The sequence below is a fragment of the Trachurus trachurus genome, assembly GCF_905171665.1.
Source record: "Trachurus trachurus genome assembly, chromosome: 22".
Classification (NCBI taxonomy): domain Eukaryota; kingdom Metazoa; phylum Chordata; class Actinopteri; order Carangiformes; family Carangidae; genus Trachurus; species Trachurus trachurus.
In genome coordinates, this window is record NC_139907.1 from 14,415,043 (window position 1) to 14,435,315 (window position 20,273).

The 20,273-nt window shown below is 41.2% G+C and overlaps 1 protein-coding gene across 1 annotated transcript; it reads left to right on the top strand.

Moving 5' to 3' along the window:
• Positions 1-8,653: 8,653 nt before the first annotated feature.
• Positions 8,654-16,590, top strand: dlk1 (delta like non-canonical Notch ligand 1; the record flags this gene model as incomplete). The annotated part of the gene is given in 7 exon segments (XM_083998664.1): positions 8,654-8,684; positions 9,154-9,164; positions 9,170-9,233; positions 9,456-9,519; positions 10,038-10,168; positions 10,872-11,013; positions 15,798-16,590. Coding segments are annotated over 7 exon segments (1,236 nt in total).
• Between the last annotated feature and the right edge of the window lie 3,683 nt (positions 16,591-20,273).

Consider the following 20,273-nt stretch of genomic DNA (forward strand, 5'->3'; position numbering starts at 1 on the left):
ATATTACTGAGGTGAGGATTATTGCAAAAGACGTGTTTGGAGATGAAGAGACAAATATTTCAGTTCTTGTTGCCGAAAACATATTAATTCTAGTATAATGGCATGGTAATACCAGTCCTGCATCCTTAAAGAAGTATGGTAACTAATAATAACAATGTTCTTCTTGTTGGGGATGTTTTGAAACAAAGAATTGGTTTAGGTGTAAGCTTCAGAGTTGTGAGAGTCGTTTGTTCTCTTATTCAGGCCTATACACAATAGGCCTATTTAACGTTGTATAACGTTGTATACAACGTTAAAATGTGTAAAAAATATGAAAAATTATTATTTTTTTTTTACATTAAATTCATATTGTTTTATGTGAGTGCTTAGGCGCATGTAGTCCACTGGAGTGGACATGTCTGTAACTCTCTGAAAAAATCATGTTTGAAAAAAATTTTTTTTTTTACTTTTTTTTCATGCCCTAAGAAGGATAAAAAACACTTAAGAAAAAAATCTTGACTGAGGCTAACATAATTCATGCATCAGAGGGTTAAAAAAAAAAAAAAAGAAGTCAATCACTTCTGTATCGTTTGGTGTCAAATTATTCTCCCATGAAGCCGCTGTAGGACACTGAGGGATGCCGGTGCAGTGACAGGATTTCCAGTAAAACCACTATGTGTGTCCAGTCACTTGTGCCTGTTGCTGAGCTCAGAAGACACTGAGGTAACAGAGCGATGACAGGCATTGATGAGCGGCACTTGTGAAGCCCTGCTGGGATATTATGGCCAATTTGTGCAGAGAGCCAATAAAATACTTAACTGATTTCTGATTGCACCTTTAGGCAATGACAATTAGGCCTTAAATAGCCTGCTGAGGAGACATCACAGAGCAGCCGTGTGTGTAGGATGAAACTTCCTGGGCTTTTTCTGGGGTTATTTTCATACGAGCACAGCTAATTGTCTCCTTATTGTGGCTATAATTTGATCTAACAAATGACAGAGTTTAAGGATGAGGATTTCCTCCTCTTGTCAGGTCACTTCTTCATCTCAGCCTGCTTGTTAAGACGTACTGGAAATAATGCAACATATAATTCAGTTTGACAGTTTCAGCTGTTACTGATCAGCTTCTCAGACCAAACAACTGGTGATCCCGCAGCCATCAGCAACCCCGAGCGCACAGTTTCCTCCTGATTGCCCACGTTTTTTCGCCCACTTCTCCCGCAGCTGCAGGTGGCTTTTATAGATGCTATTAAATCAGCCACTGGAAATGGGATGCTGTTTAGAAATATACATCTCATCATGATGAGTGACAGCTGCTGGGCCTTGGACAGGATCTGGTGACAGAGAGGAGGGCAGGATGTACATTATAGTTTCTTTCTTGAAGGAGCCAGAGAAGCTGCTGTCCATTATTGCAATTTTAAATATAGCTTCAAATGCCCGAGGATGCACTAAACAGCAATAAGATTTTGTCAGGCTGAACAATGATTGCTTTTATTTGCTGCTTTAGAGAAGGTGTTGGCGCATTTTAGATGAGTCACACCAGGAAAGCGGGTGAACAGGTCGGATGAGTGATTGGTGCTTTAAAGATCGTCGAGAAGGCTTCCTGTTTTTGTTCTGTTTGTCTGCTCTCATCCCACACACCACACTGTGTCAGTTAATACTTTTCATATGTGTTGCACAATAGGATGCCGTCTGATGCTGTGCAGAAGAAGACAAAGAGTGGTGGAGAACAAACCAGGCGCTATAACAAGACCATTAATCTCCATTACATTCTGAGGCAAACACATATACAACTGTGGCAGCGGAGCAGCTCCCAGGCTTCAAATTAATACAATAAAACTGAAGGAGTGCCAGCTGTATAGACAGAGGTAGAGTTATTGTATTGTTGCATTAAGCTGCACAAAAACCTTTAATACAATTCACAGACAAATTTGCGCATTTCCATCGATCATGTGACATTAATCACAGAATAAAATGCTGCTGGCTGTCTTTAATCTGCGTCTGTGTAAAACTTGTCTATAGCAGAGGCAGATTTAAGTCAGCGAAGTGTTGGTAGGACGGTTTACCAATTTTGTCTGTCAGCTCTGACATTTGTTTTCTTCAATACCTGGCTATCAGCTCTCAACAGTGCAATTTTGCTCTCAGCCAAGATAGCTCTGCGAAAAAGGGCCTCGGGGATCAGTTAAGAAGACAAACGCTTTAACATACATGATGTCTCTTCGTGAGGACACTCACGTACAGACCGTAAAACCAAAAAACAGGTGTGCAGAAATGTGCACAAACACACATCTGTCTGGTGACGCCAAAGCAGATGTTTGAGAAAGAAATCAAGGAAGTAAGCTCCTCAGTAAACATGTTGTGTTATTCAGATGCTCAGGGAGGATTTCACACAGATAGATCCATTAACAGCAGAGCAAAACCTGATCTGCGCATCAGTGCTCAGGGAGTCCGTTTCTTAATTCAGATTCAGTGAAGCGTTAAATAACTGCTAACAGGACATCAATTTGCGCTGTGACTAAGTCTCACTATGCTTACTTTTTACTCACAGAGGAGCGCAGCAACAGTTTTCTGCCTTATTTGATCGGATATGACCTCACCCTGTGATGACCCTCTGCATCTGTCACTTTTTGGATATTACATAGTTTCTTTTATCTCAGGGTGAAAAGGTGATTGGATTGTTATATCCTGGTGATGCAAGCCATCAGCAAGGTGCAACAACCCCCCCAATATCGTCCTCCTGTTACCATAGTAACAGCAGGACGGGAATAACTGGCATGGCAGGTGAAGGTGGCATCAGGTGAAGTCATTCCTCTACATTTACCCCCCAACCCCCACTCCCCACTCCTCTCTCCAGTCTCTCCCTTTTAAACTATCAGTCTTGTGCATCTGCCCCCCCCTCCACCCTGCGACCTTCGTGCTTTCCCGACAATGAGAGGCTACAGTTGCTATGGAGATAACGACCACACTATCTCCATTAATGAAATTAAGTCAACATCTCTACACATTGGTTCACCGTCTGAGCAGATGGCAAATTCCACAAAAATCATCATTTGGGCTCTGCCTCCTGTGGTGTTTGAAGTCTGCAGCTATGTGATGTATAGAAGCATAAATGCCTTGGACTGATTTGTTGCAGTGATCAATATCGTGATGTGCTTGGACAACTTTAACTGTGGCCATGTTATATTACATATATCCAATAAATGTACTTCTAAGAAATTGAAAAATTATGCTCTGCAGTGTTGAAAGTTGAAAGTTTCTCCCGCCTAATAATATACAATTATGCTAATATTAAAGATCAAGGTTCTCGCTGAGGTTGCCTGAGGATAAATTCTCATTCACAAGTACATCAGTGGTTTCTGCAAATCTGACATTAGACCCATCATGTCGATATGTTTACTCTCAGCAGAATATATATCAAGTGACACACCACTAATCAATGGAGCACTCTTATTTACTAAGGATGCTCAGCAGCCCGTGAAGTGTCTGCATGTATCTGAAGTGGAAGAGTGCTTTTTGGGGATAAATGGGAGGAGATTAAGAGAAAGTGTTGCAGCAGAAAATCAAAGATAGTTTGCTTTACAGAGTTTGGAGCTAGAGAAGCAGCTTGTTCGGGACATTAAAAAAAGAAAAGATTTAAAAAAAACGTTCCTTTTATAAAAAGAATAATCGCACCCTTTTTGGCACAGAATAAAGCTCGGAGTTGATGTAACAACAGTGCAAGACAGTGGCACGAGCCAGGTTCATTGTGTCCTACAGGAATAGAAGAGAGATGTACTGTATGTGCTGAGGTAGCCTACACTAAGGTAAAATGAGGCGATTCTAACAATTAGCACAACACAAGAGAGAGATGGTGAAAGAAATGACATTTGAAATGACATCAATCATCCTCCATGACCCCTGAGATCCATATATAACAATTAAATAGCCCATTACCTTCAAACGGCTGATGAGCCACCTAATTTGCTAATGGTATCAACACCATCGGTTTGCTATCATTTGACTTTTTAATTGCTGATACAAGCAGGAACTGGAAATGAGGCCAGTGCTGAAGCTAATATTTTGCCCTCCAAGGTCTCTCTCACCTTTTTTTTTCTCGAGGATATTCTGGAGTAGATTTTTACACAGGCATGAAAGCCGACTCTGAAGGTGCTTGAAGTTCTGCCAGCACCCCGGAGGCCGAGGCAGAGCAGTTAGCCCTTAGGATAGTGCCAGGAAAATACATGGTATGCCGCCAGTCAGCGGGAAACAGATCGTCTCTCCTCCACCTTCCATATAATTGGTATATTTGAAAGAGAGAAATGTGCTCTCCCAGATTTCTGCAGGGTTACTCAGGCTAAGAAGAAAAAGTATTTTTCCTCTCCTCAGCATACTGAGAATAAAAAGTCTGATGTATTGTCCAAGTGCATCTGGACTGTGGTGTCTATGTTTTCACTGGTATTTGGTGCTAAAATCACTGTTCGTCCAGAGCGGATGGTGTTTTGTAGTCACAAGTAATGTATCAGAACTACCTAAAGGGCATCACTGAAGGAGATACAATGACTCCCTGTCTAACAATCATAGGTATGGCAGCTGTAGAAGTTAAATTAATGGGGCTCCGAGTGCAGAAAGGAAAAAAATGAGGAGCCAAATTGCTGAGAAAGTGACGCTGCCATTTTTATCTTTCACCTATCACCGAGCTATGCAATTAAATAAGGCAATCATCCCCGAAGTCAGAGGCAGGTTTCTCCTTTGTGACTAATTACGGCATGTATTTGGAAGTCGAAAAGCCAGAAAATAGAATTAGCTGACATGTCACACACATCCCTCCCTCTCTGCCTGTCACACACAGAGACGGGAGAAGCGAGAGCTGGCGTAATGATGCTGTCCTGCAATCATGGGGTATTATGAAATCTTCACAACAATGGAAATTGTGTCAAGAGACCAAATTGACTGAAGGAATTGCCTCAGCCTATCAAGTGTGGAAGATTTCTACGTCTGATTCTGAGTCCTTTGAAGTGATGAGGCGTTACATGTCTGCCTCTCTGATTCTCTGGTACAGTGGTTCCAGGTCTTTTGTACAATTTATATCTTACTCAATCTACATGGGATGATCTCCACTAGTGGTGTGATACGCTGCTTTATAATACTATAAATTACCATTCTTCATTTACAGTACTACATATTAGGGATCAGTGAAAATAGGATAGCAAAAAGTAATAAATGAGGTAACATCCATGCTGAAAAGGGATGTGGAACCAAATCACATTTTTCTTATGTTTTTTAAATGAGTACCTATCAAATGATTAAATGACTAAATTACAGGTTATATTAACTTTGGGAAATGGATTAACAATTCTCAAATTGCAATGAAATTTGTCATAGGCAAAATGGAAAAGTTAACACGCTCACAATTAAAACCCCGGTGAGAGGAGAAGACAAGTCTTTATGTCCAGTCACGTCTTCAGATCATTAACAATTACAAAGGTAAATACATCTTTTGAGGTACAAAGAATAGGAAGGCAAGCACAATTAAAGGCAACATACTGTTAGTTGCCTCTGCAGCCTGCAATTACATAATTTGCACTGGGGTCATTTAAAGAGTAATTGTGGTGTAGGTATCCTGCTGGTAGTCTGTGTGTTGAATATCTTTACACCATTTGTAGTTGTGTAATCCAAAGTAACAAGATGTTGTAATCAGTATTTAAAAAGCAGTCACTTCCTGTCTCTGTCTGTGATGGACTTTCTCACTTGGTGGAGTGGCAGATTCATTGTTGTATATCATGCCCGTAAGTGTCTATAACCCCATCACGCACCTCCTGGCATCATCTCCTGACTAATGATCCATCCTGTCTAATGATCAGCCCAAAAGCCACCGGACAGGGAGGAGGAAGTGGGCAGCAGCTCCACGCGTTATTATCCAGCTAATTGTGTTTTTACAATTCAATACTCAAGGTTCATTTCCTGTGAGCCGCGGTGTGCCAGCTTAGAGTCTGAATGAAATGATCTGTATCTAAACCCACAGCATGGAGATTTTTTTTTCTTTCATCACAGACTGTGTTGAATCTGTGCCGTGAGAATTCAGGTGCAATTATTTCCAACCATAGTGGACTTGAAATTACATATCTACACCGCGATAATATTCAGATCTAATGGCGCCTCTGTGGCATGTAATGTTGCCTCACCTGTGCATAGAGGAGGAACTTGCTCAGAGTGGGACTAACCTTCACGGATATTAGAGGCAAAACCGCACGCAGTATTACTGAGTTCAGGTGAAATGCACAATCCCTGCGCATTCATAATTACTTGAACTGAGGTCTGGCTGCAGTGAGATTTAACCTTTACCTGTTGCAACTTATTATTTGCATTATTGATCAACCTCTTGATTCATTAATTGAATGTCTGGTGTGTGAATATCAGACAGCTGTGACTCAGATCCATAAGATGATGAGTTTACTGTCATAGAGAATAATAAAAGCTGCATTTAAAGCCATGCTAGCAATGTGGCTTTGGTCAGCTCACCTCTTTGGTCCAGACTGACACGGTGCAACAATAATTGGATGTGTGCCATGAGCACAGAGCCTGAATCCTAATGTCTTTGGCGCTCCCTTGACGCTCCCTTCAGCTTCACTTATATCTCACTGACTGCTGATTAATTCAGGACTAATGACGAGCTGATTAATCCTTTCAGCTCTAACGGTCACATCCAAGCCAAAAATATTCAGTGTGTGACAATGTGCAGTTCAAACCTGGAGCTGGACTGGAGCAGATGAAAGATCAGATACGAGGCGAGTACTGGGGAAGGAAAAAGAAATAAATCGATGGATGACTCCTTCACTTTAATCTTCAAGCACACACAAACCTGAGACATTTTATTAAAAAAGGCTGACTGATGTGGATCTGAGAGAATCACACTGCTGCTGAAAAAGCTACGCCCGGACTACGAGCTCAATCTCTGGAGGTTTGAAAATAAACACACGATCAAAACTGAACCAGTGGATATGAGACGAGGGACCTGTCAAAAGATTATATCACAAGACTTAGCCATTTCTACTCCACTCACATCTGCCCGGGCCTGTCTGTTTATAGCGTGTCCTCATTTTAGACTCATTTTCTGTGCAAGATGGGAGCTTCTTTGTGCCGTTCTGTTCCAGGAGAAGAAAAAAGAAACATTGATTTACTGCTTATTTGCATTTATATATGTATCCCTTGTTCTTGCTGTCTAGACTGCAAAACTGCACACCTGTTTTATCCACAAATGTCTCCTCAAGATGATATACTGTATTTATATTAAAAAAAAAAAGTAAGTAGAGCTACGAGGCTCACAGTGGCTGGTGTTATGAGTGTTTCACAGTGCCGTCATTTATCATAAAAAACATATTCAGTTTGGATTTCGCTCTCTGAAACCACAGTCTGGTTGTGGCACAGGCTGCATCTTACAACTGATCACAGAGGAGGATTAATGAGACAGAGGAGCAGATTTCCCCTGATGGTTGCTCGTGCACCATTTTCAGGATCTTTATTGCGGATGTAATAATGTCTGAGTGAAGCAAAACTCATAATTAGACCTTTACACTGAGGCATACGCTTTATGGGAAGGAAAATATCATCCGCTGCCCTTGGGAAGGATAGAGGGGGATTGTGGATAGCAATAAGTGGACTAAGAATAGAATAAGGCAGTATTACTGTATGTATGACAGGTAGGCAGAGTAAAGGAAGCCATTCAATATTTTAAAATAGGAGGAGGGACCAATCCTGAATTCCTGTGTTAAGGTCTAGTTTGTCAATTACTATTCCTTAAGTGTTTAGTGAGAGCAGTGGTTGACGGCCAGCAGAGGTTAATAACCACATTTCCACAAGTAGGATGACTGTACTTCCCAGGCACTCTCAGTCACTTAATACTCCTCTTTCATAACATTGCGCTGGCAAATATTGGACTTTTTACTCCCTTACATGTATCTGAAATCAATAGCTTATAATTACTGTGTAGAACATTTGCACATGTGTTGCTGCAGTAGGTGGTAGCTCCATCTATAACAGCTACTACAGTAAAAGCTGCATGTTCATGCATTTGTGTACATTTTAGCAGTGGTTACATAATAATGTGATGCTGAATGGGCAAGTTCTGATTAATTCTGAGAAATTTTAGTTTTAATACTAAAAATTAATTTACCTGATGTGTCTATAGTAAAATAATCTTTCGACTGAGTATATGTCAGCTATTGTGCTGATAATTTAACTGAAATAAAGGATGTGAACACACTGAGAAAGACTGAGAGGCTGAAGTTAATTGGATTGTGCTTATGTGGAGAATTATGGGTAAACAAAACAGGAATATAAGCAGAAACTGAGCTTTGTTGTGTTAATTCCCTGCAGGGACCTCCCTATACTTCCATGGGAGGTTTTTCCAAAAGCGTTGTGTAATGCATTTGTGAAAATCCACGCACCTATACTGTGGGCTATTGAACAACTACATCACTTCTCTCGTGGGGGTCAGAGCAGACACACATTTCTCCTTCATAAAGTGGGAGGAGCGTGATGCACTGGGACGCTGCACGATCCAGCAGTCCCGTCAAAAACCTGCAGGTCCAGAAGCACCAGCAGCCGGACCACCGGTGCACCTGTAGTGTCACTTTCGCAGTCGCTTGGATTATAAAAGAAAAAGAAAAAAAAAAGAGGTCAAATCAAACCTATTAAATATGACCGAAGCCACCTGGAAACTCAGCGCGGGTGCGACATAGGTAAGGCAATTTTCTGCGTGCCATGAGATAATTCAAGTTGATGAGGTTTTTGATAGGATAAATGTGTTGGTTTGGGAATTAAATGGGTTTTCTCTTTTCCTCTATGATCGTGCGTAATGGAAACCTTTGGGAGCAGACGCATGTGGTTCAGGTGCGCTAATCACATTGAATTGCCTAAGAAAGAAACCAAATATCCCTGTTATGATCAGGCTTGTAGAGTGTTTGAGTGTGATATCCCTCTGATAACCTCCTAGTTATTAATCTCACATCATCATGTATCCCAGAGCTTCATCCAAAATTAGCCACGTTTGCGAAGCCTCTCTCTCAGTTCTGTCAGTTGTTTTCGTAAAAAAAATGAACTTTTGAGTTGTGAGAGCTCTCTGTTAGAATTACCAACATCGTTTCCTCGCCACCACAGACGATCTTTGTGCGACTTAACTCTCTTCATGTTTTTACAGGACGAGGAGGGTCAAGCTTGGAATTACGATGCATCTCACAGCGGTGGTCTCTATTCTCGCCGTGACAGGCATCGCCAAAGGTACAGTAATCAGAGATTTAGATCAGTCTGCTGAGACAAAGAGATTTGAATCAACTCAAAACACAAACTCTTTCTTGTCTTCTTCTTTTGAACGGATTTGCTCTCTCCGTGGAAAGAAAGTGTAAAGGATGAATATTTTATTGCTGTAAATGTTTTATGTGTCTTTTTGATTTTTTGGGGGGGATGCAAACACGCTGCTGTCCCTTTCTTTCTGTCTCAAAGGTTGGGAATGCAGTGCAGGGTGCAACACGGAAAATGGGTTTTGTGAGAAGCCAGGGAAGTGCAGGTAATGAAACCACCCCGGATTCCTGTGTGCATCATAGACCACGTCCTGTGGGCTTTTGCAAGCTCATTTAAAAAAAAATTAAAATCAAAATCAAAAAAAAAAATCGCTGGAGCTGTAAATGTTCCTCGCTCAGAGAAATGCAATCACAATCCAGCCAGCTGGATCCTTCTGTTTTTTCTAGCTTTGTGAGGCGCTTGTATTGTGTTGAGAGCCAAATCAGCCCTTTGTTTGAACAGTAAAAAGCACTGTTATCCTAACTGATAGCTCAAAAGCTTTTGGTTACATACCCCGCCCATGTGTGAAGGGATTTTCTGGCAAAGGCTGTTGTGTGTGCTCCTGAGTCAAAATGCTTGAGAATTTAGCCAATTACTGGACAATCAAAGATAACTTCAATCTGCCATTTCACTTTTACATAGAGAGTAAATCCTGCAGACATTGTGGGGACAGTGCACCTGACTACAAAGCTCTGTGGGTGGTTTATAAATAGGTCTGGATTGTTCCTTATTCCCCTCCTTCAGGTGCAAACCAGGGTGGCAAGGAGACAACTGTGACCAGTGTCTGCCCTTTCCTGGCTGTCTGCATGGCGCGTGCGAGAAGGCATGGCAGTGTCTCTGCAAGGAAGGCTGGGTGGGCAGCCTATGTGACCAAGGTGAGTCTCATTAAGCTCCCCAGACGCTCACTATCTCTACACGGGCTGACATACCAGAGGTGAGGGTGAGTCACAGAACCTCAGGGACACAAAGGTTGCTACTAAACAAGGCAGGACTCTTGAGATTAGTAGTATTGTTAGATGAGCAAAGCTGGAGGAGAAAACTTCTGGGAAAAGGTAGAGGAAAGAATGATGGAGAAATCTGGGTCACGAAATGAATGCACAAATTCTCATTAGCATTCTTTGTAGCATGACGCATATAGAAAACCTTGAAAGTATTGTGCTGTGGTTGTGAAAATCCAAATGTTAAAGCTTCAGAAAAGGCCATTTCCATTTCAGTAGTTGCCCCTATTTAAATTAAGAACTTATGTAATAAGTCCTCTAATATCTTCAATGAATATTATGGCTTTAAAATTACTTGTGCTCCCTTGAGGGGAGAAAAAGAGAGAGAGAAATTTATTGGCTTCTGGCTCACATCATCTCTCACTGTACATCTCTTACTGTGGTGGAGCATATGAGTTGCTCGCCCTTGTGTAACGTTGTTGGTTATGTTCTCAGTTTTGCTCTTGGTGACAAGATGCTGCAGTGGGGAGTGTGAGTGAGAAAGTGGAAACAAAGGAGAGAGGGAAAAACAGTCAGAGAGACATAGAAACACACACAGAGCTAAAAACAGCATGATGTGTTTTGCTTTTTTTCACAACAGATACTCGCCTGTGCTCATCCAGGCCATGTGCTGGTAATGCCACCTGCATAGAGACAGGAGAGGGGGGATACCTGTGCATCTGTCCCCATGGATACGCTGGAGAAAACTGCCACCTGAAGCGAGGGGCTTGCTTCACAAATAGGTACCAGCATCTTTAATCAGAGTTTCTATTTTAAGCAAAGGAGAAACTCCAGTGCTTTACAGCCTTGTCTCCATTTGTTTATCGTTAGGTGCAATAATCAATACATGCATTGCAATGTGGTGCAAAGTCTGTCAGCTTCCTCTGTGTCGCCAAGGCAGCCAATTGAAACCAACCCACAACTCAGCCAGTGGTAATAGGTGGTTACAGGGAGAGAGAGAGAGCGAGAGAGAGAGAGAATATCAGATGTTCTTTGAAAAATGAGGGCTTGAGTTTGGTTGTTGTGATTTGTAACAGGCAGTATGTTGATTATGCATTCGCAAGTCAAACACAAACAGCCGCTTCCCTTCACTTCCACCACAAATATGAGCACGTCTGTGAAGAAAAACTCCACATAAAGAAAACTTCAGCTCATTATTCTGAGTCAGTGAGTCAACGTCTCTATTTTGAGGACTGACTCCTCTATAAAGGGAAAATTATAATAGCTATGGTGCGTGTAGTGAACAAGCAACAAAAACTCCAGCATCATGGAATTAAAGCTGCATTTACTCTTTCGCCACTAGGGGGCAGCAGAAACAAACAGTGAGTATGGCGAATATGTTAGCATTTACAGCTACATCCGCAAAAGGGAGCAACATTAGCATTCATATGGAGTCACGTTTCAGTTCACTGAGCAAATGTAAAACCAGTTTTCACTCTCTTAAGCCCACCAACTCCTGAGGGAAATTTCTGGTTCTCTGCGCTACTGGGTAGCTATACTCATTAAATGTGTCAGTCTGTAGCCTACGAGATTCTTGATATTAAATTTAGTTGCACAGAGAAAATAGAAAACAGAAGCACCTCCAGTAGGCTAACACGCGTGCACACACCTCCACGTACTGACTAACAAGTAGAGCAGTGGTCTGTCATAAAAAAAATCATTTTACAGTATCTATGGTGTGTCACCAAGCTCGTGATATGAGCTTAGCACTGCTACCTTAACCTAAACAAGCTAACATAATGTGTGGAGCATTCCAGCTGTCACAGTTTACAGACTTTAACAGTCACATTTGAGGACATGAACATGATGTTGTAAAGTCAACAAATTTCACTCAGCCCTAAATCTGTGCAATTCTTACGAGTTAGAGGTGTTTGAAATTCTGCGTGGTTTGTGTTTTCATGCAAGCTATTTCTGGTCCCTGCATTTCTGTGTCAAATGCAAATACAGTATATCTCCACACACCAGCCTTTGCATGTTATTTTCTTCTTTTTTTCCATCAGACCTGTTGCTGCACCCACACATGCTGTTGTCATCCCACGTACTGTTGTTATTGTTTACGGTGGCTGCCTTCTCCTTAGAATTTGATGTCAGGCCAGAAGGCTTGTAGGGTTATTAGACTGCCTCTGTCAGTACCAGAAGAATCGTGTCTCCAGTACCCACGACAGCTATGGCACCTTCAATCTCACTGGTTACAATTAAGCACTGTCACATTTTCAGGATTTTGGCATTGACTTGCTATTGGCTGTTGTGACATTCTGGCTAAGCAGCTAGTGTAGAGTTGATTTCTAGAGATTTTTGCAGTTGAAATGAATGCAGAATAGTTAGAGTGAATCAAAGCTGTTAAGTTGTGGGGTGGTTAAGATGATCGCAGAGGTTTAGCCTTGGCATCATGCTCATGAATTAGTCAACACATTTAGCTATATGATTATGATTTTTTTTTCAGTTTTTCTTGACACTCATCACGACTTTCAGACTAATGTATGTCAACTGAAAACATATCTTTGGGATCGATGAAATGCTTTATTCATTAACAGCAGCGGAGCCGCAGTTGGTGGTGGTTGTGATGGATGGTAGACACACACTGTCAGAAACCAGAGTTTATATCCAGAGCATTGTCTGTAGCTATTATAGGTTTAAACAGCAATTGCACTGTGGATAATTGTGGTTATGGATAATTGGATTGTGGTTTTGTTAAAGATAAATAAACACTTTGACCCTTGTCGACAATAAACTACACCACAGTTTTTCCAAGGACTGTGAGTCTAAACATGAAGTTGATATTTTACTCTCCTGTCCTGATGTTAAATGTTGTAACTATTTCATGAACTGCCATGAATGAGGTTGCGCTCCTTGTTGCTGTCGAGTGCACATTTTTACACAGTAGCCGACAGTGTGTACCTGGGCAGCATCATAAGCTGCCTCCAAGTTCAGGGGCTACATCCTTTGAAGTCAAGACTGAATACATCATAATCTCTGAGTAAGGTTGTCACATTTCAACCACCAGCTCCTCTTTGCAGTATGTGACCAGAAACTCAGCCTTTCCTCTGCCTATGCTACTGTATGGAGCACACACCTGATGTATATGATATGGGCTGTGCAAAGTACATCACAGGGAGATACTCTAGAACAGGAATTTGTACCAAGAACATCATGGGAAATTCCTATATTCTGTGTAAAATTTAAAGATTAAATCTCATAATGTATCTGTAATCATGAAATCACAGTTTTTATTGTTGGCATGTAGCACTACTGAAGTCACTGAGGTTCATGGACATGTTTTGATTTTATGAATCACCTGAATGCACCATCAGTTTTGTTCTCATTTGAAGAGGGGAGGTAGGCTACAGTGAGTCCTTCTGAAAAGGACCCACCTTCATGGGTCGCCTCCTTTGCCTCGCTAGAAGTGGCACACTGCTGAAGTGTGACAGAGCCTCTGAATACAGCCAATACAATAGATGCTCTGCTATAAGAGCAACACTCCAAAAAATTATACTTTAAAAAAAGAAAATCCTCCAGCTGGAATATTTGCTTTCACATAATATTCAAGATTGACTCAATTCTCACAACAAAAACAGCCACACATTGGTTTGACCTCTAGATATCACCTTCTTGTCAGCCTTTTCACTGCTAGACCACTGACAGGACTGATCCGTGCAGGAATCCTCCTCCTACCCATCAGATAAATATACGAGTCTCTGGAGACAAAGCGAGCTGACACAGCCCCTCCAGACTCTGAACTGCACCATGTTTATTCTGTCAGGAAGCCTTGTTATTGACTTGGACGACACACCTAAAATTCAATAGCCCACAGCTCATTGTCAGCGAACTGACAGCTCTCCTCCCTCATAAAAAAAAAATTATCATTTAAGTCTTTTTTATAATTCTCACAATAAGATGACTGGAGCCTCACTCGTATGTCAGGGGAATTCAGCTCTATTAAAAAGACCTGCATGAGGCTTCATTAATCAGCTGTTCTACTAGGCACTGGACATGTCTGCAAACTATGCCAGAGCTATTATTCTTTTGACTCTCGGAGACAGAAAGCTAAGAACTTGTGTAATTACATGAGCAACTATAAGAGATATTGATTGGTTTTATCCTGGGTTTTTATCAGTGTGCTCACTCGGTGAAGCACAGCTGCTCAGATCACATGCTGCACGTGTGGGTGCGGGAAGATGATGGCAGAAACGAAGCCAAGAGTCCCTTCATATCTTATTACTGGCACAGGTTTTTAATTTGTTGAAAATGAGCCACCCTGCTTTTCATTAGTGTCGGGCGATACGACAAAATCCAATACCAGAATATTAATAAGAATATTTCTTCAGCTGAAACAATTAGTAGATGAATTGATTGCTGCTAAGTATTTAGATAACTGATCAAGCAGGAGCGTCTCTTGTTTCAGCCTCTCGGTTCTGCTGCTTTTCTTTATCACATGATACAGTAAACTGAATATTTAAGGTATTGGGTTGGTTAAAACAAGCAATTACATAACATGATTTTAAGCTTCATATGATATTTTAAAGAGAAACAGAGAAAAAGAACAACTAATTTATTAGGAATACAGATTAATAAGGCCTATATTCATCCCATATTAATATTTTCAGGATATAATGCAAATATATTGAATATGTACATGCATCTTATACCTGTTCAGTACACTGTTATGTATGAAATAGATCATTTCTGTCTAGGTTGTTACCATGATTGAAACCTGTATCAGTCTGATGTCTCCTTTACTGTATCACTGGTCCAGACAGAAACGACAGTATAGAGGAGTGTGCCAAGGTTTACACTGCTGATGTGTATCCAATAAGATAATTTTAAGCCTTGAAGCAGAGGTACCACTGGTACCACAGATTAATTTTTGTGCAATCTCGCAGAGCGACTTTTGAGTTTGAATTTAGTCCTGACAAATTAAGTGCTTTTAGTGCCACATCTTCCTCTGAGAGCTAAGATCTCAAAACAAACCTAAATAATTAAGAGTAACTTTTGATGCAATTGCAGTGTGACATACCCAAAGTGAAAAAAAGATTTGAGATCCAAAAAGATTACCCTTGGATTTTCTGAAAGTTAATCATTGGAGAGCCATGTTGCAGTGCTCTGTAGCAGCTAAGCCATTTATTGCTCTGCACTAATCCATTGGGCTCTTACCTGGTTTATTTGGATTTACGGGAATTCTTATAAAAGGACATTTAACCCTTCACCTTTTCTAATAAGATTAAAAATAAAAAATCACCGACATTAATAGCATGTGGTGGTTCTCTGTGGTTCTCTGCATGTCAGTCTTAATGACATTATCAATGAAGCATCTTCTGCATAAGCAGGTCGATCTTAATTCTCTCCGATAATGGCCAAGGTACACTGCAGAGATCATCTCCTCACCTTTGAAATCTAGCTGTAAAAGAGGATTAAACTCTGATGGCTGCTTTGTAACCACAGGGTGGAATATTCTGCAGTAAACTGTGAACATGATAGCAGGTCCTGTTCTCCCTGCTCTATTGTCACGCTGCGCTGCTCTGTCCTCCAGCTCGCCCTGTCAGAATGGAGGCACGTGCGCGGATGTCGATGGCTCAACGGCCTACTCTTCCTGCTCATGTCCCCCTGGATTTTCTGGAGACTTCTGTGAGATCAGCGTCGTCGACAGCTGCCAGCCTAACCCCTGTCTGAACGGTGGCAACTGTACAAACCACGGGCTGGCCTTCACGTGTGCCTGTCCGCACGGCTTCAGCGGTTTCACTTGTAACGAAACCACCACCCTCTCTCCGTGCGCCGGCCGGCCCTGTGCCAACGGGAGCACGTGCGTTGGTCAGAACGACGGGACGTTTCGGTGCCTTTGCCAGAAATGGTTTACAGGTCCAACGTGTTCCCTGCAGCACAGACCGAAGGCCAGGTCCAAGCCGGTGGGAGCCAGGCCTGTGGACCACAGGGTGTTCGCTCTGACCCCGCAGCACTACTCCCTCCCCGCTCACGCCTTTCACAAGCTCCTCAGACCGCCCGAGAGAGACCTGCTAAAGATCACCCTGAAGGAGACCGTCCACTCCCCCGGTGTCCTCGTCACCCAGGGTCAGCTCGTCTGTTTCGGCATACTGGCCCTGCTCACCTGCCTGGTCATCCTCGGCACCACAGGCATTGTGTTCTTTGGCCGCTGTGAGACATGGCTGGCTAATGCCAAGTACAGCCAGCTTGTTCGGCAGCAAAGGGAACACCTGCTGAGAGAAGCCGGCGCCGCTAACCAGGAGGAGTCTGAGCATTCGGTAAACATCATCCTGCCTGAGAAGATTAGACTCACCAGCTTTGGGAGACACTACACCTCCATCTGATTAAATTGCCTCTTCCTCGCTCCTTCTGGGAGGAGTTTACTAATATGAATGTCCAAAAATAGCAGCGAAGGATTTACTATGACTGTTGTACAGTTGTATTTATAAAGTTTTACCTTGGGACATATTTGAATGTATAGTTTACATGATGAAGTGGACAAACAATGACAATGGATTGTAACAGCTACTGGTTAGAAATGTTGAAGATGTTGGAAACACCTTCGACCAAATAGCATCTCGATGGCTAAAGATGTCATCGTGTGGTGTTTGATAAGAAACACTTTGTCCCGAGCTGATTTGGAATACAGTAATGGTGTTAATATTTACAAAAAAAGAGAGGTATTATTTGGAAATAGGCAGCAAACAGGACCACACTTCTATCAGTATGTTTTTAACTTACTAACTGCACTGAGATTGTAGAACTATCACAACAATTACAGAGGGAATTTACAAGAAAAACTGCCAAAAATTTGATGTGAGGATTTTAGGATTTTCTTTGTCATATCTGATAATAAACTGAGTTTTTTTGTTGTTGTTTTTCGGAAATAAAACAAGGTAAAATCGTGATATTGGTGAAATAATTGTGATAGTGGTAAAACGTCTGAGTGATCATGACAAAATAAAAAATAGTTAGTTGCAGCCTGAACATCCTCATATACAACATAATGTGAATTTGCCATTTCACAATTGATGCAAAAATGCATATAGTGAGTTTGTACAAGATGTGCAGTTAAATTGTTTGAATAGATATGACTATGTTCCACCAAAACAGCTGTACTTTCAAATCCTGCCAGTCATCACTCTACAGAATTGGTTCATTTTCTTGTAAAGGCTTTACTCCATGTACCTGAAAGTAATTTCATTTCCCAAACAGCATTAAATTTTCTCTCTCTGTAGATGTATCACTTGAGATGTTGGTTTTAAAAGGTATATAGATGTACACTCTCTTTCAAAAATGTGAGCTATTTCACAGTTTCTCCAGAAATGCCACTTTCCATTTCATGCCATGGACACATTTTTACGCCTATTATTAATTTGTTTAAAACTAATTTGTCAGTGACATTTCTAATATTGTTTTTCACTTCTAGAGTAGCAAATTCACATGAACGCATCACGCTTCTGTGAGCCCTGAAATCAATACTGTAACGTCTACTAAGTGTTATTGGTTTGTTTCATCATGCATGAGATGGCCACACACGGGAGATGACGAGAATATGGAAAACAAGAAAACACATATGTTTGTCACCCAGCAATGATAAACTGTGGTTAAACGTGAAGCATTTTTCATAATGTAAAAATATTCAAATTCATTCATTGCTGATATGAGGCTTTCTGAAGCATCCAACCAATGAGGAGATGCAATTACTGTGGAGGGCTTTGTTTATCATAATTGACATTGACATCAATGGCATAATGTAGAAGTCACAAAAAAAAAAAGATTTACAAGTAGCATTTCTACTGGGGGTGAGCAGCTGTGACTGTGCAGCTTTTATCAGTATTTGTTCCAGTCTGAGATTATTTGTTGTTGTACTTTGACTTTTATTGTCGATTTGTTTCTTTTAATAAAATACATAAAGTGTCCACTTGACAAAAATGCGTTAAGCGATACATATCTGTGTACCCAAAGGTGACTTTAGTCTTGTGTTTGATTTACTATCACCATCAACTGTATCTCCTTTAGGATGCAAAAGAACACCGGGTTCATACGGAGGCTATCTCCCTCTGCTGTTGCTGTTGTTGACACAGCTACACACAGGTTTAGGACAAGATCTGATCCTTGGCAACACAACACATCCACTGCTTCACATCGTGGAATCCGTCCAATTCACGAGCACCATCGAAATCAGTGGAACATCTGCTTCCCTACTTTGTGCAGCTTAATAACCCATTCCCCACCCACCCCAAACATCCTGGGCCAACTCTATGATAATCACCTGGATGATAGCAGCGACTCTTATCAGCACTCCTCCACTGTCCCCAAAGGTAAGACATCCTCAGATAACAGTCTCTGTCTCCACCTTGTGGTGCCAGTTATCTACACCACCAAGACATGAGCTACAGTTCTCTGCAGCAAGTATCTCTGCGCAGAAACACAATGAAGTCAAAGGACTACATTGTTTCCCTGAGAGATAACCTTCAGTTTCATCCTTCAATGTGCATTAAAAGTCTGATATTGTCTGTGGATGAAACTAAAAAGGGGGGATACAAAATAATCTTAATTGGCTCTTTTTTCTTAAGTATCTAGGGAAATGAAGCATTCCAGCTTGAAAACCCAGACATGCATATTACATGAAGTGTGCTTGAAACTGTGACTTGCAATAAATTTAGCAACATGGCATTATGATAATGAGTATTCAAGGCTCTACTCACTTCCACAGGTGTGTTTATTCGCTGAGATGATTAGATGTCTAGTCTGGTGGTATGAACTAAATCATGCACTAATAAGAAGGAAAAGGCCACAGTCAAACAGGATTATTCTTCCCAATTTGTTTCCATGATGAGCAGGGTGAGAAAATTACCCACCTGTTTCTCTTCATGCAAATTCAGTTCGACTGAATTTTAACACACACCAATTTGCATGATTCTTCTACATCCAGTGTGAGAAAGGGCGATCACCAGCCTAAGGCATCACACTACTAAACTATAGATCACTGGGGTCCACTCATGTGCATTAGAAATGTGACATTGCAAGGAAGAAACTGACAAGATCTTACAAGTGAATTCCCCATTGGACCCATTGATATTCCTGCTGGAAGCTATACCTCAGGAAACATATAGTTAAGATCAAAGATACATGTTACGGATACTTTTACTGATTGCTAAGAAAATTGATCGGAAGGATCCAAAACCACTGAAAAGGGTGTACACAATGGAGCGAATGACTGCAAGTCTACAACTGAAAATGGACACTTTTGAACAAAGGTGGAACTGTATTACTCTCTATTTGGAGGACTAATGGAGGAACATGGGTTATTATAAGACTGTCATGTATCTCTAGGATTGATATTGTAGCCTACTGCTGTTACTCCCTTTGGTGCAAATATCTATTCTCTGTGCGATTTCTCTTTATGGTATTTTTACTGCATTTTATTTACCTGTATTTCAATTCATAGGGTCCTATGTCAGTGAATGTTTTGTTTTGTGGAAAAATGAAAAAAAAAAAAAAAGTAAGAAAAAGAAAAAGAAATGTGACATTGCACAAAGGGAACTCTCTGTTGACCTGAAATCTACTGTGACTGCAACGAAACTAGGAGAAAGGTGACGGAGATGTCCATCAAGTACAGCCACACTGTCCTGACAGATGCCTCAACAGGTGAGAACATCTGTGCAGTTGGACTACGGGAACACTGCAAGTTTCCTCTGGCTGCCATTTTGGGACACAGGCGTACCAGACCACCTCTGATCAAATGTATTTTAATGATCCAAAAAAATCCTGCTAGTGCTGGTCATTGATCGTATGTTTACATGAAAAAAAGATGCTGATGGTTTTGCGTTTTCTCTAGTCACTAAATTAAACTGAATGTAAAACAGTTCCAGTGACCTCACAGGCAGATTTCAACTTGCATATTTCCAGTTTGCAGACACGACTCAGCGGTTTTGCTTTCCTGTCGCTTTATGCAGCTCCTAAAGAAATCATGTACTGTAGTGTCAGACTGTGACCACAAGGTGTCATCAATCTAAAAGAG